At 61.0% G+C, this 20,938-nt stretch overlaps 1 protein-coding gene across 1 annotated transcript; it reads left to right on the plus strand.

The window, feature by feature from the left end:
• Nucleotides 1-9,066: 9,066 nt before the first annotated feature.
• Nucleotides 9,067-20,125, plus strand: SND1 (staphylococcal nuclease and tudor domain containing 1; the record flags this gene model as incomplete). Its single annotated transcript, XM_065740940.1, is given in 12 exon segments — nucleotides 9,067-9,176; nucleotides 10,309-10,356; nucleotides 10,358-10,459; nucleotides 12,689-12,809; nucleotides 15,090-15,168; nucleotides 16,858-17,018; nucleotides 17,152-17,165; nucleotides 17,167-17,244; nucleotides 18,193-18,351; nucleotides 19,541-19,647; nucleotides 20,034-20,085; nucleotides 20,087-20,125. Coding segments are annotated over 12 exon segments (1,035 nt in total), but the record flags the coding sequence as incomplete, so codon positions are not given.
• Nucleotides 20,126-20,938: the final 813 nt, after the last annotated feature.

A 20,938-nucleotide genomic window follows, 5' to 3' on the forward strand; every position in this document is an offset into this window, starting at 1 on the left:
GACCCCCACTCTCACATCCTGTCCCCCAAAGATGGGACCCCATCCTCACATCCCCACGCACCCCCTCCCCAAAGATGGGACCCCCCCCCCACTCTCACACTCCTCCACCCCCCAAACATACGACCCCCATTCTCCAACCCATCAAGCCCACCCACCCCCACCCCCTCCAAAACCATGACCCCCAAAGATGGGACCCCCACTCTCCCATCCCCCCTCTCCCCTCAACCCAGGACCCCCACTCTCACATCCCTCTGCTTCCCCCCCAAAGATGGGACCCCACCCTCACATCCCCCTACCCCCCCCCACACACAGGACCCCCATCCTCCCATCCCCCACACCCCAAAAATGGGACCCCCACTCTCACAACCCCCCAACCCCCCAACACTAGGACCCCCACTCTCATATCCTGTCCCCCAAAGATGGGACCCCATCCTCACATCCCCACGCACCCCCCCCCCCAAAGATGGGACCCCCCCCCCGCACTCTCACACTCCTCCACCCCCCAAACATACGACCCCCATTCTCCAACCCCACACACCCCCAATCCCAAGACCCCCACCCCCCCACCCCCCCTCCCCCACTCACGCTGGGGGGGCACAGATCCCCTCGTGTCGCAGCCGCCTCCGGATCTCCCACGCGCGGACCACGGGGGGGGGCACCGCGCGTCCTCTGCCGCCCCCCAACGCTTTGGGATCCGCCGAACCCGTCCGGTAATAACGGCTCAGGATTTTACTGACGCAGCCATTGGACACCTGGAGGGATTTTAAGGGGGGGGGGGGGTTGGATGAGTGGGATTTGGGGGGGGGGGGGAGGGTTTGGGGGGGGGGGGGAGGGGGGGAACCTGCGTACCTGGAGGCAGCGGGAGATGTCGGTGCCGCGCACAGCCGCGTGCCGCCAGCTGCACGATGCGCTGCCTCTTGCACGGGGGGAGCGGGCGGCCGTTGGCGTAGACCCCCCCGAGTTGGTTGATACCATTTGGGCCTGGGGGGGGGGGAGTTGTGGGGGGGGGGGGTGGGTTAAGAGGGGGGTGGGTTGGGTTTGGGGGGTCCCCAAGCTGTGCGTGCGATGAGAAGTGCGTCCCGAGATGCAAAGCGAGAGGAGAGGGAGATGGTGGGGGGAGGGGGGAGGGGGGAGTGTGCAAAAGTGGGATGTGGGGGTGTGCAAGGATGTGCGGTGCGATGGGGGGGGGGGAGTGTGCGTGAGAGGGGGGCACGGGGCGTGCAAGGGTGGGCTGCGCAGTGGGCAATGGGGTGGGCAGTTGGGTGTGCAAGGATGTGCCACGGAGTGTGCAACTGAGTGTGCAAGGATGCACCATGGGGTGTGATAAGGAGTGTGCAAAAGAGAGAGCAAGGCTGTGCCACAGAATGAGTGTGCAAGGAAGGACGCCACTGAGTGTGCAAGGGTGTGCCACTGAGTGTGTAAGGATGCGGCACTGAGTATGCAACGGGATGTGCAACTGAGTGTGCAAGGGTGCATCGTGGGGTGTGCCATGGATTGTGCAATGGAGCGTGCAAGGACGTGACATGGAGTGTGCAGTAGGGTGTGCAGCTGAGTGTGCAAGGATGTGCCGTGGGGTGTGATATGAGGAGTGTGCAAAAGGATGTGCCATGGAGTGTGCAAGGATGTGCCATGGAGTGTGCAACTGAGTGTGCAAGGATGCACCATGGGGTGTGATAAGGAGTGTGCAGAGCGGGCAAGGGTGTGCCACAGAATGGGTGTGCAAGGAAGGATGCCACTGAGTGTGCAAGGATGTGGCACTGAGTGTGCAAGGATGTGGCACTGGGTGTGCAAGGACACGTCACTGAGTGTGCAAGGTCGTGGCACTGAGTGTGCAAGGATGTGGCACTGAGTGTGCAAGGATGTGCCATGGGGTGTGCAAGGATGTGCCACTGAGTGTGCAAGGACACGTCGCTGAGTGTGCAAGGGCGTGCCATGGAGCGTGCAAGGATGTGCCACTGAGTGTGCAAGGGCGTGGCACTGAGTGTGTAAGGATGTGGCACTGAGTGTGCAAGGGCGTGGCACTGAGTGTGCAAGGATGTGCCACTGAGTGTGTAAGGATGTGCCACTGAGTGTGCAAGGGTGTGTCACTGAGTGCGCAAGGACACGTCACTGAGTGTGTAAGGATGTGGCGCTGAGTGTGCAAGGGCATCACTGAGTGTGCAAGGATGTGCCACGGGGTGTGCAAGGGCGTGCCACTGAGTGTGCAAGGATGTGCCACTGAGTGTGTAAGGATGTGGCACTGAGTGTGTAAGGATGTGGCAGTGAGTGTGCAAGGACGTGCAACTGAGTGTGCAAGTGCGTGCCACTGAGTGTGCAAGGATGTGGCACTGAGTGTGCAAGGATGTGGCACTGGGTGTGCAAGGACACGTCACTGAGTGTGCAAGGTCGTGCCACTGAGTGTGCAAGGACACGTCACTGAGTGTGCAAGGTCGTGCCACTGAGTGTGCAAGGGCGTGGCACTGAGTGTGTAAGGATGTGGCACTGAGTGTGCAAGGGCGTGCTCACCTGGCATGGCGGCGCCGTGGGGGCTCTGTGGGGTTTTGGCTGTGGCGCTGTTTGTGCAGAGGGGAAATGAACGTCAGCAGCCGCAGCCCCACAGCGCCGCACCCCGAAACGCTGAACCCCACAAAGTATTGAACCCCAAAGCTCCAAACCCCAAAACTCCAAACCCCAAAGCTCTGCACCCCAAAGCACCAAACCTCAAAGCACCGCACCCCAAAGCTCCGCACCCCAAAGCTCCGCACCCCAAAACACCGCACCCCAAATCTCCAAACCCCAAAGCTCCGCACCCCAAAACACCGCACCCCAAAGCTCCGCACCCCAAAGCTCCGCACCCCAAAGCTCTGAACCCCAAAGCACCGCACCCCAAAGCTCTGAACCCCAAAGCACCGAACCCCAAAGCTCCGCACCCCAAAGCTCCGCACCCCAAAGCTTCGCACCCCAAAGCTCTGAACCCCAAAGCACCGAACCCCAAAGCGCCGCACCCCAAAGCTTCGCACCCCAAAGCTCTGAACCCCAAAGCTCCAAACCCCAAAGCACCGAACACCAAAGCACTGCACCCCAAAGCTCCGCACCCCAAAGCGCCGCACCCCAAAGCACCGCACCCCAAAGCTCCGCACCCCAAAGCTCCGCACCCCAACCCTCCCGCGCCCAGCTCACTCTGCGCCCACCCGAGCGTGTGCGTGCACCGACACGCGCGCGTGCACGCAAAGCTCGGCGTGAGCTTCGTGCACACAGACACACCTTTCCCACGCACGCTTTGCTGCGCCCCCGCGCACGCACGCACCTTTCCACGCGTGTTTTGGTGCACGCCTTTGCACCTGAGCGCGCTCTCCCGCGCGGTCGCACCTTTCTGTGCGCACCCGCGCAGCGCTGCCTGCGCGCACCCACCCGACCTCACGCACCGCGCGGCGCGTCCGCGTCCCCACGCGGGACCGGGGGACGGCGTGGGGTTTGGAGGGGGGGAGGGGGGGGGGTCGGTACCTGCGGAGCCGAACGGAGCCGCGCGGAATCCGAGCGGAGCCGGAGGAGAGAGGAGGAGGAGGAGGAGGAGGAGGAGGACGGGAGGAAGGGGCGGCCCCGACGGCTCCGAGCAGCGCATCCCCCCGCGGCGCGGAGCAAACAGAGCCGGGCCGGGCGGCAGATGGTGGGTGTCGGACCCACCAGCAAGTCGTCCCACGCTCGTTTTTTTTATTGCGTGGACGTCCCCGTGGGGTGCGCGTGTGGATTCGCTCGGGTTTGTTGGTTTGAGCAAATAGAAGGAGGCGCGGGGCGATGGGCGCCCAGAGCCGACCCCGGCACAGATGGCCCCTCGGGCCGGGCCCAGATAAAGGCGAGCTGTAAAACCTCCACGCGCAATATTTGGAGAGCAAATAGCGGCGGGGGGGAGCGCGGCCCTCCTCGGCGTCCCCCGCGGGAACGGGGCTGCGCTCCGCGGTGCGCTCCGACCCCGCGCTGCCCGCACGGAGCCGCCTCTCGGTGCCATCTGCTCCCAATTACACATTAACCACGGCGCCCCGGCCCGGCCCCCACCGAACCGCGCCGTGCCCCCCACCCCCACGACGGACCCGGAGCTCCCGACCCCTCCACGGTCCCCCCACGGCCCCCTCCCCACGGTGGTCGCGACGCTTCGGAGAGGATCGGACGGTGCCGATGTTTGGGGCCGCAGCTCTCGAAGCGCTCCGGGTACCCCCCGGACCCCCACGCAGCCCCCGCTGCGGGAACGGCCCCGCGCGTAACGCGGCACCGCGGGGAGAGGTCCGGAACGCGGGGGGGGTCCGTGCGCTCCGGGACGGCCCCGCCGCTCCCCCCCCCTCCGCCGGGCCCTTCCCCCCTCCCTCCGCCGGGCCCTTCCCCCCCCTGCGTGCTTTCCGCCGCCCCCCGCCCCCCCCGTGTCGCGGTCCCCCCCCCGGCTCCGCAAAGGCAGAGCGCACTGAACCGCCGCGCCGCGCGCCCTCAGCCCCACCGCGCTGCGCCCCACGGGTGGGGAGGGAGAGAGGATGGGGAGGGGGGGGAGGGGAGAGGGTGTGGGCGCCGGGGGGGGGTGAGGGGGTTCCCGGGGAGCTGCGGGCTCGGGGGGCTGCGGGGAGAGGGAGGGAAGAGGGGAGGGGAGGCGCGCGCTGTGCGCGCTGAGCGAGGAGAGGGGAGAGGGAGAGGAGGGAGGGGGAGGGAGGAAAGGATGGGGGTAATAGGGGAATGGGGAGAGGTGGGGAGAGGTGGAGGGATGGGGGGGGGAGAGATGGAGAGGTGGGGAGGGGTGGAGAGGGATGGAGAGATGGAAAGAGATGGAGAGGAGGGATGGAGAGGGGTGGAGAGATGGAGACGGATGGAGAGATGGGGAGAGATAAAGAGGGATGGAGAGATGGAGAGGGATGGGGAGATGGAGAGATGGACAAGAGATGGGGAGATGGAGGGGGTGAAGAGGGATGGAGAGGTGGAAAGAGATGGAGAGAGATGGAGAGATGGAGAGGGATGGAGGGATGGGGGGAGATACAGAGGGATGGAGAGATGGAGAGGTGGAGAGGGATGGAGAGGTGGAGAGGGATGGAGAGGTGGAGAGAGGTGGCGAGGTGGGGATGGATGGAGAGATGGAGAGAGACATGGATGGACAGAGATGGAAAGGTGGAGAGAGAGAGGGAGAGGGAGATAGAGATGGGGGCATGGAGACGTGGAGACGTTGGAGAAATGGAGAGGTGGAGAGATGGATGGACAGAGGCGCAGAGGTGGAAAGATGGAGAGGTGGGGACATGGGGAGATGGATGGAGAGCTGGAGAGGCGTAGGGATGGAGGCATGGAGAGATGGAGAGGTGGAAAGAAAGAGGTGGACAGGTGGAGAGATGGAGAGATGGAGGAGCATGGAGAGATGGAGAATGGGGGACAGAGGTTGAGATGGAGAGGTGGAGGTGGAGAGATGGAGAGGTGGAGGTGGAGAGATGGAGAGGTGGAGGTGGAGAGATGGAGAGGTTGGATAGAGATGGAGAGGTGGAGGAGAGATGGAGAGGTGGAGGTGGAGAGATGGAGAGGTGGGGAAGGAGAGATGGAGAGGTGGGGAAGGAGAGATGGAGAGGTGGAGATGGAGAGATGGATGGACATGGAGAGGTGGAGATGGAGATGGGGAGAGGTGGAGGTGAGATGTAGAGGTGGGGATACACGGAGAGATGGAGGCAGAGAGAGGAATGGACGGAGATGGAGGGGGGACCATTTCCAACCCAACCACTGTGTAGTTCTCTGGTTCTGTGATCTTTAAGGACCCTTCTGACTCAATCATTGTGCGTTTCTAAGGCTCTATGATCTGTAAGGACCCTTCCGAACCAACCATTGTGTGGTTCCGTGGTTCTATGATCTGTAAGGACCCTTCTGACCCAACAATAGTATGGTTCTGTGGTCTATAAGGACCCTTCCAACTCAACCATTGTGTGGTTCCGTGGTTCTATGATCTGTAAGGACCCTTCCGACCCAACCATTGTGGGATTCTATGATCTGTAAGGACCCTTCCAACCCAACCATTCTGTGCTTCTGTGGTTCTATGATCTGTAAGGACCTTTTCAACCCAACAATAGTACGGTTCTGTGGTCTATAAGGACTTTTCCAACCCAACCATTGTGGGATTTCATGTTTCTATGATCTGTAAGGACCCTTCCGACCCAACAATAGTACAGTTCTGTGGTCTATAAGGACCCTTCCAACCCAACCATTGAGTGGTTCTGTGGTTCTATGATCTGTAAGGACCCTTCCGACCCAACCATTGTGGGATTCTATGATCTGTAAGGACCCTTCCAACCCAACCATTCTGTGCTTCTGTGGTTCTATGATCTGTAAGGACCCTTCCAACCCAACCATTGTGTGGTTCCGTGGTTCTATGATCTGTAAGGACCCTTCTGACCCAACCATTGTGGGATTCTATGATCTGTAAGGACCCTTCCGACCCAATCATTGTGGGATTCTATGATCTTTAAGGACCCTTCCAACCCAACCATTGTCAGTTCTATGGTTCTATGATCTTTAAGGACCTTTCCAACCCAACCATTATGGGATTCTGTGCTTCTATGGCACTGTGATTCCACAATCCTACAATACCATGGTTCTATAAGTCCATCTCATATCCTATGAGTCTTTGATCCCATGATCCCATGACCCTACAATCCCATGACTCCATGATCCCATGACCCTATAATCCCATGACTCCATGATCCCATGATCCCATGACCCTACAATCCCATGACTCCATGATCCCATGATCCCATGACCCTACAATCCCATGACTCCATGATCCCATGGTCACATGACCCTACAATCCCATGACTCCATGATCCCATGGTCCCATGACCCTACAATCGCATGAGTCTTTGATCCCATGATCCCATGACCCTACAATCCCATGACTCCATGATCCCATGATCCCATGACCCTACAATCCCATGACACCATGATCCCATGATCCCATGACCCTACAATCCCACGACTCCATGATCCCATGATCCCATGACCCTACAATCCCATGACTCCATGATCCCATGGTCCCATGACCCTACAATCCCATGACTCCATGATCCCATGGTCCCATGACCCTACAATCGCATGAGTCTTTGATCCCATGATCCCATGACCCTACAATCCCATGACACCATGATCCCATGATCCCATGACCCTACAATCCCATGACACCATGATCCCATGATCCTATGACCCTACAATCCCATGACACCATGATCCCATGATCCCATGACCCTACAATCGCATGACTCCATGATCCCATGATCCCATGACTCTACAATCCCATGAGTCTTTGATCCCATGACCCTACAATCCCACGACTCCATGATCCCATGATCCCATGACTCTACAATCCCATGAGTCTTTGATCCCATGACTCTATAATCCCACGACTCCGTGATCCCATGATCCCACAGATCCATGATCCCGTGTTGCCGTGATTCTTCGGTTCCACGTGTTCCTACCAATCCATGATCCTACAACTCGACCTCCACGATTCTGTGATCCTATGATCACACGATCCTATGATTGCACTACTGGGGTGGGGTGAGGAGGGGGCAAGCAGTGCGTCCTGCCCCACTGACTGCGGGTGCTGTGGGGCTGCTGGGAAGTGGGGCTGTGCCTGGGGAAGCACGGTGCCGTGCAACCCCACACAACCCCACAGCAACCCCTTGCACCCCATGCAACTCCACGCAACCCCATGCAACCCCACACAACCCCATGCAACCCCACACCACTCCACGCGACCCCACACTACTCCACGCAACCCCACACCACTCCACGCGACCCCACACCACTCCACGTGACCCCACACCACTCCACGCGACCCCACACCACTCCACGCGACCCCACACAACCCCACACCACTCCACGTGACCCCACACAACCCCACACCACTCCACGTGACCCCACACAACCCCATGCACCTCATGGACTCCACGCGACCCCACACACCCCACAGACGGGCTGCATCCCTGCACCCACGCGGGCTCTGCACCTCAGAGCCTCCCCCCTCACCCACGCGCATGGAAACCACCCCCCCCCCCCAGGGGGCTTTTTGGGGAGCTCCCACCCCACGTGCAAACCCACGGGGGGGGGGGGAGGGGTGAGAAGATGATTATCCAGCTGAAAAGCAGTGGGGTGGGGGAGGGGGAGGAGGTGACATTCTGCCCTTCGAGCACCGCAGGGAGGGGGGCTTTGGGGACCCCCAGGATGGGGGGGGGTCCGCCACCCCAGGGGGGGTGAGGGGTGGGGGGACACTCCTTCCCAAAACCGCCTTATGGAAGGGATAGGGGCATTAAATGGGGGGGGGGGGCGCGTGATTGCCCCCTCCCAAAACCCCTCTGGGGAGCAGAGCGTTTCCCAAAGGCCCTATAGAGGATGTGATTGGGGGGGGTGGGGGGGGAGGGGTGCAGTGAGGGGACTTCTCCCCAAACTCTTTTGGTGGGGGTCAGATGGGGATGGATCCCCTCCTCCCATGGGGTTTTGGGGGGGGGGGGGGAGGGGGGCAGCTGCAGGGGCTCCCCATCCCAAAATCCATTCGCGGGGGGGGTGGGGGGGGTGACTGGGGGAGAAACGGGTGTGGACTCCGTCCTCCCAACCCCCACATCGGGGGGGGGGCAATGAAACCCCTTCCTACAGCTCCTATGGAGGGGACATGAGATGCACACCCCTTCCCCTCCCCTCCCGTCCCCTATGGGAGCCGTCCCCTCCCCCTCCCCCTCCTCTGTCGCCTCCCCCTCCCGCTCGGCGCGGGGGTGATGACGTCACGGGAAGTGGGCGTGTCCCACCGCTGGCCCCGCCCCCCACGCCCCGGCGCGGCGCTTGACCACGTGGTCGCCGCTCGCCTCTTTGCCGACGTGTCCCTGGCGCCGCGTGCCCCGGAAGTCCCGCCCTCCACCAAGGGGAGGAGCGTCGGCACTAGGGGCGGGGCTTCGAGTGACGTCACCCCGACGGGCGTGGAAAAGCGCCGAACCGCCTTCCTATTGGCCGGCGACGAGGCGGAGGGGCGGGATCTCGGAGCCGACCACGCCCCTTTCCCCGCCTACCGCTCCGCCCCGCCCCGCTGTCCCTTCCGCGCTCCGGTCCCGCTCGGCCCCGTGCGCGACATGGCCTCGGTGGGGACCCCCGGGCAGGGCGGCTCCGCTCCGCCCCTCACCGTGCAGCGCGGCATCGTCAAGATGGTAAGGGCCGGGAGCCGGCGGGGAGAGGCTCAGCCCCGTGCGTGTGTCCCCACCCCTCCCCGGTATGGCCCCGTCCCGGGCTTATGGCGCTGGGAGGGGGGGGGGGAGGGTCCGTGCACCCCGTACCGGGGTGGGGGGGGCGGCTTCGGGACGCCCCGAGTGTGTGCCGAGTGCCCCCTGGTGGGGGTGGGCTCGTGGGCTTGCCCCCCACCCCCCTCCCTCAACGCTGCCCCTGTGGTGTAGGCTCGTAGTGCCGTAGCAGCGGGATGGCGGTCCCGAGGCGCGGGGACACGTGGTGGCCCCGTGGCACAGGGACACGTGGTGGCATGATGGTGGTGGCCCCGTGGCACAGGGACACGTGGTGGCCCTATGGAGCAATGGTGGTGACCCCACGGCACGAGGGCGTGTGGTGACCCCATGGCACGAGGACACGTGGTGGCCCTATGGCATGGGGACGTGTGGTGGGACAATGTTGGTGGCCCCGTGACTTGTGGTGGCACCGAGCTTGAGCCCTCCGTGGGCACAGGGATCCGTGGTGGCCCATGGCACGATGGTAGTGGCCCCATGGCCCAAGGATGCGTGGTGGCCCCATGGCAGGGGGGCATATGGTGGCCCCGTGGCACTGGGGTGGTGGCCCCGTGGCACTGGGGTGGTGGCCCCATGGCACTGGGGTGGCTGGGGGATGGGCACAGGGCTGGTGGTGGCCCCGTGACACGGAGCTGGGACTTCCACGGATGCAGGGCCACGTGCTGGCCCACTCCTGGGGCTCCGTTAACGAACTCATTTGGGGCTCCGTTAACGAACCCGTCCCCGAGCGCTCCGCTAATTGCCTCCAGCAGCCTCCCCCGTCTGACTCCGGTCCCGCTGCCCTATAAATTAAAGACCACGCTTAATTACAGCAACGTAATCCTCCGAGCCCTTAAGCACTGAGATCTGTGCTGCTGCTGTGGGACTCCGGTGGGGCGAGGGGGGAAATTTTGGGGTGGGGGGGACGGGGGCGACGGGGCACCCCATAGAGCGCTTGGAGGGCTCTGCAGCCCTGTGTGGGGTCGGGGTGTCCCCCGTTTCCCCCCCTTTTCTGTGCTGTGGGGTGGTAATGGGGTCCGGTGCGACTTTGCATCGTGCACGGCAGGTGCTGTCGGGCTGTGCCATCATCGTGCGGGGGCAGCCCCGAGGAGGACCCCCCCCCCGAACGCCAGATCAACCTGAGCAACATCCGAGCAGGCAGCCTGGCACGGCGCGCCGCCGCCGGGCAGCCCGACGCCAAGGATACGCCCGACGAGGTGGGTGCACTCCCGGGTTGTGGGGGGGGGGGGATGGGAAAGGGGGACCCTAAGGGTGGGGAGGCTTCTGGAGGGGCGGGCCTTGGGGTCACTGTGCTTCCCTGGGGAGATTGGAGAACCTGGGACCCCGCTATGGGGCCGTGGAGACCCTGGGGGTGCAGTGGTTTTGGGGATGGGGTGGCTTCTGGGGGGACTTTGGGGTCACTGTGCCTCCCTGGGGAGCTTGGAGACCCTGGGGACCCTGCTATGGGGCCGTGGAGACCCTGGGGGTGCAGTGGCTTTGGGGATGGGGTGGCTTCTGGGGGGACTTTGGGGTCACTGTGCCTCCTTGGGGACCTTGGAGTCCCCACTATGGGGCCGTGGAGACCCTGGGGGTGCAGTGGTTTTGGGGATGGGGTGGCTTCTGGGGGGACTTTGGGGTCACTGTGCCTCCCTGGGGAGCTTGGAGACCCTGGGGACCCAGTATGGGGCCGTGGAGACCCTGGGGGTGCAGTGGCTTTGGGGATGGGGTGGCTTCTGGGGGGACTTTGGGGTCACTGTGCCTCCCTGGGGACCTTGGAGACCCCACTATGGGGCCGTGGAGACCCTGGGGGTGCAGTGGCTTTGGGGATGGGGTGGCTTCTGGGGGGACTTTGGGGTCACTGTGCTTCCCTGGGGAGATTGGAGAACCTGGGACCCCACTATGGGGCCGTGGAGACCCTGGGGGTGCAGTGGCTTTGGGGATGGGGTGGCTTCTGGGGGGACTTTGGGGTCACTGTCCCTCCCTGGGGACCCTGGTGTGGGACCTGGTGCCCCTCAGGGTGTGGGGTCTTTGCTCCCTCCGGGGGTGGGCACCCCATATTATCTCCATGTTGGGGGTGCCCCGATCCCTCTGATGGGGGGGGGTGGGGGGGGGCATAGTGACCCTGGAACCGAGGGACAGTGGGATCTCAGTGCCACCCCCCCAAAGTTGTGGGGATGCTCCTTACTGGGGTGAGGGGCTGGGGGTTAGGGTGGTGCTTTTTTGGGTTGGGGGTGGTGGGGGGGGGGGGGCTGCCTGTCCCCCCCAGCTCTGCACAGCGGATTCGGGAGCGGCATTTGGGGTTGGCAGAGCTGAGCCCGGGGCCACCCCTCCTCCCAAGCCCCGGGGGTGGCACGGGGAGCGCAGTGAATTGCTCTCCCTGGGGAGTTGTGTCTTGGAAGCACAGCCCTTAAATGTCACTCGTTTCAGAAATTAACGCCTGTCAGTTCTTTGCTAATTGTTTATGAGCACGTCGTGTTCTCTCCTCCGGACCCGCTTTTCTCCACCCACCCCAATCGAGGGTGGGGTGGTGGAAGGTGGCTCACGTTGCCCCGGAGAGGGGATGGGGATGTGGGGAGGTGGGGGTCAGGATGGAGTCGTGGGGGTGGGGTGTAGGGTCAGGATGGAGCCGTGGGGATTTGGGGATGGGGATTTGGGGAAGTGGAAGAGGGATGGGGACGTGGGGATGGGATGTAGGGTCAGAATGGAGCTGTGCGGGGGTGGGGATGGGGATGTCGGGGTCAGGGTGGAGCCATGGGGGTGGGATGTAGGGTCAGGATGGAGCCATGGGGGGGTGGGGATGGGGATGGGGATGGGGGGTGGGGATGGGATGGGGAGATGAGAGGGGGATGGGGACATGGGGGTGGGATGCGGATGGGGAGGGATGTAGGGTCAGGATGGAGCCATGGGGAGATGGGGATGTGGATGGGGATGTGGGGGTGGGATGGGGATGGGGAGGGATGCAGAGTCAGGATGGGGACATGGGGATGGGATGTAGGGTCAGGATGGCGACATGGGATGGGATGTAGGGTCAGGATGGAGCCATGGGGAGATGGGGATGTGGGGGTGGGATGGGGATGGGGAGGGATGCAGAGTCAGGATGGGGACATGGGGATGGGATATAGGGTCAGGATGGGGACATGGGATGGGATATAGGGTCAGGATGGGGACATGGGATGGGATATAGGGTCAGGATGGGGACATGGGATGGGATGTAGGGTCAAGATGGAGCCATGGAGATGGGATGTAGGGTAGGATGGAGCCATGGGGAGATGGGGGATGGGGAGGTGAGAGGGGGATGGGGACGTGGGGGTGGGATGGGGATGGGGAGGGATGCAGAGTCAGGATGGGGATATAAGGATGGGGACATAGGGATGGGGATGTGCCAGCCCTGTGCCTTCACCCCAGAGCCGCGGTGGGCACGGTGACACCTTCTGCTTTCCTTCCAGCCCTGGGGCTTCCCGGCCCGTGAGTTCCTGAGGAAGAAGCTGATTGGGAAGGAGGTGTGCTTCACCGTGGAGTACAAGACCCCCCAGGGCCGGGAGTACGGCATGGTGTACCTGGGTAAAGGTGAGCACGCAGCGGGACGCGAGGATCCGCGGTGCAGGGCGTGTGGGTGCAGCCAGCACTACGCGTAGGCAGCGTTTCCCCACGGAGCTCTGTGAAGTTTGGGGCAGCATCGCCTCTTTGGTGCATCGAACCCCGATGTGTGCTTGAGGTTTGGTCCTGACACTCACCAGGGATGTTGTCTCTCCGCATGGGGGTGCGATGCTCGGTGCCAGCGCGTCCCTTGGGGGTGTGGGATCGCAGAATGGATGGGTTGAGGTGTAGGATTGTAGCGTGGCGTGGGTTGGAGGGGACCTCATGGATTATAGAGTTGTAGGGGGGTTGTGTTGGGTTGCGCTGGGTTGGGTTGGGAGGAACCTTATGGATTCCAGAGACAGAGCATGGGTTGGGTTGGAAGGGACTTTGTAGATCACGGGGCCATAGAGAGGTTGAGATGGATTGGAGGGGACCTGGTCAGTCCTAGGTCCATAGAATGGTTGGGCTGGAAGGGCTTTTATTGATCACAGAGACATAGAATGGTTGGATTGGGTTGGAAGGGATCTTGTAGATCATAGAGACGTAGAATGGTTGGGTTGGGGGGGATCTTATGGATTACAGTGCCCGAGGATGGGTTGGGTTGGGTTGGGTTGGGTTGGGTTGGGTTGGGTTGGGTTGGGTTGGGTTGGAAGGGGCCTTGTAGATCATGGAGCCATAGAGTGGTTGAGATGGATTGGAAGGGACCTTGTAGAGCACAGAGCTATACAGTGGTTGGGTTGGAAGGGATCTTATTGATCACAGAGTTGTAGAATGCTTGGATTGGGTTGGAAGGGACCTTGTAGATCATAGATCCATAGAGTGGTTGGGTTGGAAGGGATCTTATGGATTACAGTGCCAGAGGATGGGATGGGTTGGGTTGGGTTGGGTTGGGTTGGGTTGGGTTGGGTTGGATTGGGTTGGAAGGGGCCTTGTAGATCATGGAGCCGTAGAGTGATTGGGTTGGAAGGGACCACGTGGATTACAGAGCCATAGAGTGGTTGGGTTAGAAGGGATCTTATTGGTCATGGAGTCATAGAATGGTTGAGTTGGAAGGGATCTTACGGATTACAGAGCTAGAGCGCGGGTTGGGTTGGTTGGAAGGGGCCTTGGAGATCATGGAGCCATAGCACAGTTGGGTTTTAGGGGACCATGTGGATTTCAGAGCCATACGGTGGTTGAGTTGGGTTGGAAAGGACTATGTGGATTACAGAGCCAGAGCATGGGTTGGGTTGGAAGGGATCTTATTGGTCATGGAGCTGTAGAATGGTTGGATTGGGTTGGAAAGGACCTTGGAGATCATAAATCAATAGAATGGTTGGGTTGGAAGAGATCTATTGATCATGGAGCCATAGAGTGGTTGGGTTGGAGGGGATCTTATGGATTACAGAGCACAGGTTGGGTTGGGTTGGAAGGGACTTTGTAGATCATGGAGCTGTAGAATGGTTGGGTTGGAAGGGACCTTTAGGATCATGGAGCTGTACAATGGTTGGGTTGGGTTGGGTTGGGTTGGAAGGGTCCTTGTAGATAACAGAACTGTACAATAGTTGGGTTGGGTTGGAAGGGTCCTTGTAGATAACGGAACTGTACAATGGTTGGGTTGGAAGGGACATTATAGACCTTAGCATCGTAGAATGGTTGGGTTGGGTTGGGTTGGAAGGGTCCTTGTAGATAACAGAACTGTACAATGGTTGGGTTGGGTTGGAAGGGTCCTTATGGGTCACTGAGCATGCTCTTGGGTGAGCTCCGTGCCAAGCGTGCAGCTCCCTTCCAGACTTTGCAGCCTCCTCGTCTGCCACACGAAAAGTTTTCTGTGTAGGTGTCGTCCTCATTGTTCCATCCCAGCCTGTCACAGTGCTGCGGGGAGAAATGAAGCAGAAAATGCTTCCTAATGAAGTTTGTCAGGGTTTGAGTGCAATTAACGTGAAAGCTCTGTAACAGCTTCCCCACGATCTTCCCCCGCTCCCTGCATGGCCCCCAGCACCACCCAAACCCTTCTGTGCCAAAGGAGGATGTCTTTGTGCAGGGTCTCCTCCTTTCGGGGGTCCCCAGACCCACCTGGGAGTGGGGCTGGGCTGGAAAAGGGGGGAACCAGAGCACCTCAGGGGTCCCTTGCAGCCCTGAGCAGCTGAGGGAAGTCCCTGTTCCCTGGGGACCCCCAATAGTGGGTGGAGCCCGGGCTGCACTCCCACAGAGTTATTCATCTCCTGCTCCAGAGCTGAAATGCACCTTTCCTTGCGTGCTGACTGCTCTCCTGTCCTCTCCCTGCAGACACGAGTGGTGAGAACATCGCCGAGTCGCTGGTGGCAGAGGGGCTGGCGTCGCGCCGGGAAGGGATCCGCGCCAACAAGTACGTACGCATCCATCCCAGCTTGGCAGTGGTGGGGGGGAGATGTGGGTGCCTCATCCATGGAGGTGTCCGAGGACGTGGATGGGGTCCTGGGGAGCCTGAGCTGTTGGGAGGCACCCAGATCCCGTCCAACCCAACCATTCTGTGTCTCTGTAGTCTGTAAGATCCCTTCCAACCCAACCATTCCATGTCTCTCTGATCTATAAGGTCCTTTCCAACCTAACCCAACCATTCCATGTCTCTCTGATCTATAAGGTCCTTTCCAACCTAACCCAACCATTCCATGTCTCTCTGATCTATAAGGTCTTTTCCAACCTAACCCAACCATTCCATGGCTCTCTGATCTATAAGGTCCTTTCCAACCTAACCCAACCATTCCATGTCTCTCTGATCTATAAGGTCCTTTCCAACTTAACCCAACCATTCCGTGTCTCTCTGATCTATAAAGTCCTTTCCAACCTAACCCAACCATTCCATGGCTCTCTGATCTATAAGGTCCTTTCCAACCTAACCCAACCATTCCATGGCTCTCTGATCCAGAAGATTCCTTCTAACCCAACCATTCTGTCTCTCTGCACTTTATAAGGTGCTTTCCAACCCATCCATTTCAAGATTCTCAGCTCTGTGACATCCCTTCCAACCCAACTATGTCTCTGTGATCTATAAGATCCCTTCCAACCCAACCCAACCCAACCATTCTATGTCTCTATGGTCTATAACATCCCTTCCAACCCAACCCAACCCAACCATTCTGGGACTCTGTGATCCTTAAGATCCCTTCCACACCCCCACCCCATTCTGGGACTTTGTGATCCATAAAGTCCCTTCCAACCCAACCCAACCCAGCCCAACCATTCTGGGGCTCTGTGATCCGTAACCCCACCCAACCCAACCCAACCATTCTGGGACTGTGATCCTTAGGTCCCTTCCACTCCTCCACCCCATTCTGGGACTCTGTGATCCTTAAGGTCCCCTCCAACCCCCCACCCATTGCACAGCTCTCCACTACCGCTCCCTGATAACAATGCTCGGGTGCTCCATCCCCCCACTCCATCACTCCGTGCTAGGGGGTGCAGGACATGCCAGCCCCCCCCAATCCGTGCAATACCAGCTCTGTAACACACCCCCACAGCACTCAGCATCCTGCAATTAAACATAGCCCGCAGCGACCCGCGCCTCCGCAACCGCTCTCCTAATTGCAAGGCCGTGTTAATTAGGGGCAGGCAGCGGAGGCCGTGGGCTGCCTGCAGGTGCCGGGCTGAGCCTGGCCTCATCTGGAGCACAGTGTCCCTCAGGTTGCAGCTTTGCCCTCCGCTGAGCTGAAGAAAAACCACAAGCGTGATGATTCTCCCAGGCTCTGTTAAATGGAGTGTGACAGCGTTTTGGCAGCTGTTGGCACCGAGATCTCGCCGTGCTCCCGGGCAGCCCCGAGCAGCATCCTCGGCTGGGATCCTCGCTGCCAACCCGCTGCTGCCCTGCTGTCACCTTCCCCTGGCTCCCTGCCGTCACCGTGCCATCTGTGCACGCAGCAGATGTGCTCCCGGAGGTGGATGTCCTCCCGCTTGGCAGGCTCCGGAGCACTGGGAGGCATCACCCGGTTGTAAAAGCATCCAGGAAAAGCACCTGAACGATGCTGAAGGGAGAGGTGCAGGAGCCGGGCATGGTGCTGAGCCCTCTGTGTCCCTGCAGCTCCGAGCAGAGCCGGCTGGCGGAGCTGGAAGAGCAAGCCAAGAGCTCCAAGAAGGGGATGTGGAGCGAGGGCACGGGCTCGCACACCGTGCGAGACCTCAAGTACACCATCGAGAACCCGCGTCACTTTGTGGACTCCATGCACCAGAAGCCAGTCAATGGTGGGTGAGCCCGACGGGAGCGTGGTGCTGCACTGGGGGGGGGGTGCTCTGCAGCCCCTTCCCCTCCCCCCCCCCCCCCCCCCCCTCCATCCCCAACCCCCCCCCAGCACGGACCTGTGTTCTGGCTATGCAGCCATCATCGAGCACGGTGCGGGATGGCAGCGTGGTCAGAGCCCTCCTGCTCCCCGATTATTACCTGGTCACCGTCATGCTCTCGGGGATCAAGGTGAGGTTCAGCTGTGGGATGCATCTCGAGTTGGGGGGTCCTTGTGGTCTGGGATGCCCCAGGGGGGTCCCTGAGGTCTTGGGATGCCCTACAGAGGTCTTTGAGGTCTTGGGGCGCCCTATAGAGGTCCCTGAGGTCTGGGATGCCTCCAGGGGAATCCTTGAGGTCTGGGATGCCCTACAGAGGTCTTTGAGGTCTTGGGATGCCCCCAGGGGGGGTCCTTGGGGTCTGGAACATCACACAGAGGTCCCTGTGGTCTGAGATGCCCCCGGGAGGGTCCCTGAGGTCTGGGATGCCCTACAGAGGTCTTTGAGGTCTTGGGGTACCCTATAAAGGTCTTTGAGGTCTGGGATGCCCCCAGGGGAATCCTTGAGGTCTTGGGATGCCCACAGGGGGGGGTCCTTGGGGTCTGGGATGCCGTACAGAGGTCTTTGAGGTCTTGGGATGCCCTACAGAGGTCTTTGAAATCTGGGATGCCCTACAGAGGTCTTTGAGGTCTTGGGATGCTCCTGTGGGGGTTCTTGAGGTCTGGGATGCCCTACAGAGGTCTTGGATGCCCACAGGTGGGGGTCCTTGGGGTCTGGAATGTCACACAGAAGTCCCTGAGGTCTGGGATGCCCCACATGGGTCACCAAGATGTAAGATGTCTTACGAGGGGTCCCTGAAATCTGGAGTGCCCCAGATTCCCAAGGTGTGGGGTGCCCCACAAAGATCTCTGAGATGTGTGGTGCCCCAAGAGGGTCCCGGAGATCCGGGATGTCCTACAAGGGTCCCTGGCAGCTGCTGGCCCGTGCTTGTGGGCTTCTGTTGGCTGGAGCATCCCATCCCTGTGCCGTGATCCCACAGTGGCATCCCTGTGTGTTGGCGACCTTCCCCTCCCTTGGATGAGGCTTTTGGGGCCGCCCCGTGCCCTTAACCGTGTTTCCCCCTCCCCACCCCATACCACAGTGCCCCACGTTCAAGCGTGAGGCAGATGCCACGGAGGTCCCTGAACCGTTTGCAGCTGAAGCCAAATTCTTCACGGAGTCGCGGCTGCTGCAGAGGGATGTGCAGATCGTGCTGGAGAGCTGCCACAACCAGAACATCCTGGGCACCATCCTGCACCCGGCAAGTGGGGCTGGATGGGGAGGGGACAGTGGGGTGGGACGAGGAGCTGGGGGGCTGCTGGGCTGCTTCCCCCGATGGAGGTGCTGGAGTTGTGCTGGGAGGGCGCAGCATCTCAGAATCCAAGATAGGGGTTGGAAGAGACCACTGGAGATTTCCCATCCAACCCCGCCCCGAAGCAGTTCCCCTGAGCTCCAGGGTGCACTGCTGGCTCATGGGCAACCATTGGTCAACCGTTGGCCACCAGGACACCCAGGACCTCCACAGAGCTCCTTCCAAGCAGCTCTTTGCAGTGTGCCCTCAGATCCCATTGGCCTACTTGGCCACCAGGGCACGATGCTGGCTCATGGTCAACGTGTGGTCAACTTTTGGTCAGCTATTGGTCAACCAGAACACCGTTGGCCTTCTTGGCCACCAGGGCACACTACTGGGTCATGGTCAACCACTGGTTAACCAGTGGTCAACTGTTGGTCAACCATTGGTCAACCAGAACGCCGTTGGCCTTCTTAGCCACCAAATCACACTGATGGTTCTTGGTCAACCGTTGATAACCATTGGTCACCAGGAGAGCGTTGGCCCTCTTGGCCACCAGGGCACACTGCTGGGTCATGGTCAACCTCTGGTCAACTGTTGGTCAACCATTGGTCAACCAGGACAGCGTTGGCTCTCTTGGCCACCAGGACTCACTGCTGGGCCATGGTCAACCACTGGTCAACAGTTGGTCAACCACTGGTCACCAGGAGAGCGTTGGCCCTCTTGGCCACCAGGGCACACTGCTGGGTCATGGTCAACCTCTGGTCAACAGTTGGTCAACCACTGGTCACCAGGAGTGCGTTGGCCCTCTTGGCCACCAGGGCTCACTGCTGGGTCATGGTCAACCTCTGGTCAACAGTTGGTCAACCATTGGTCAACCAGGAGAGCGTTGGCCCTCTTGGCCACCAGGGCTCACTGCTGGGTCATGGTCAACCTCTGGTCAACAATTGGTCAACCACTGGTCACCAGGACAGCGTTGGCCCTCTTGGCCACCAGGGCTCACTGCTGGGTCATGGTCAACCTCTGGTCAACTGTTGGCCATCTGTTGGCAAACTCTGGGCCTGGAGGGGTCCTCTGGTGGTCCTTTTGGGTACGGCCTCGGTGGACGGCACTCCTTGGAGGCGCTGGAAGGGGCTGAGCCCCCTGCCCACCTCCACAGAACGGCAACATCACGGAGCTGCTGCTGAAGGAGGGCTTCGCCCGCTGCGTGGACTGGTCCATCGCCGTCTACACCCGTGGCGCCGAGAAGCTGCGTGCGGCCGAGAGGTGAGCTGGGGGGGTGTGGAGGCACCGAGCCCCCCCGTCCCTGCCCATGCACCGGGGATGTTCCCAGTGCTGCTGTGCTCAGAGCTGAGCTCGGGTGGGAGTGGGGGGTTGGGAGGAGGGGCAGGGGGGTGTGGGAAGGGAGAGGTAGAGTGGAGGAGGAGCGAGGAGGGGTTGGAGGGGAGCACAGAGGGGAAAGGAGGGGTGGGAGGGGGTCAGAGAGGGTGGGAGAGGAGCTGGGGGGTGTAGGGTGGGAAGGGAGCAGGTTTAGGGTAGGCCGCCAAAGGGATCTGCCTCTGTGCCACCGCTGCGCTGTGTCCGTCCCCACTGAGCGCTCCTGCCCATGGCGTCCCCCCATCCCTGCACCATGGCTGTCTGCCCCCCTCCAGGTTCGCCAAGGAGCGCAAGCTGAGGATCTGGAGGGACTACGTGGCCCCGACGGGCCAACCTGGATCAGAAGGACAAGCAGTTCGTCGCCAAGGTGAGAGCGTGGGGTGGGGGCTGGGCAGAGCGGCGTCGCGGGGGGCGCCGCGTCCCGTCCGCGGGCGGCAGTGCGGCGATCCGCCGCTAGGTGGCGCTGTTGTATATGCGTATATGGGGTTGGGGGCGGTACTGGGACGCGCGCGGGGCTGCTCCCAGTTGGGTACTGAGGTGCTCCAGTTGGGTACTGGAGTGCTCCCAGTTGGGTACTGGGGTGCACACGGGGCTGCCCCCAGTTGCATACTGGGATGCTCCCAGTTGGTATTGGGATGCACACGGGGCTTGCCCCCAGTTGCATACTGGGATGCTCCCAGTTGCATACTGGGATGCTCCCAGTTGGATACTGGGATGCTCCCAGTTGGTATTGGGATGCACACGGGACTGCCCCCAGTTGCATACTGGGATGCCCCCAGTTGGATACTGGGATGCTCCCAGTTGGTATTGGGATGCACACGGGGCTGCCCCCAGTTGCATACTGGGATGCTCCCAGTTGGATACTGGGATGCTCCCAGTTGGTATTGGGATGCACACGGGGCTGCCCCCAGTTGCATACTGGGATGCTCCCAGTTGCATACTGGGATGCACACGGGGCTGCTCCTGTCCTGCAGTGTGTACTGGGATTCCCCCAGTTGGTACTGGGATGCTCCCAGTTGGATACTGGGTGTGCTCCCAGTTGCATACTGGGATGCACACGGGGCTGCTCCTGTCCTGCAGTGTGTACTGGGATGCTCCCAGTTGGATACTGGTGTGCTCCCAGTTGCATACTGGGATGCACACGGGGCTGCTCCTGTCCTGCAGTGTGTACTGGGATGCT

Source organism: Cyrtonyx montezumae, unplaced genomic scaffold (genome assembly GCF_038088225.1).
Source record: "Cyrtonyx montezumae isolate F1298 unplaced genomic scaffold, pur_monq_1.0 scaffold_3, whole genome shotgun sequence".
NCBI classification, from domain to species: domain Eukaryota; kingdom Metazoa; phylum Chordata; class Aves; order Galliformes; family Odontophoridae; genus Cyrtonyx; species Cyrtonyx montezumae.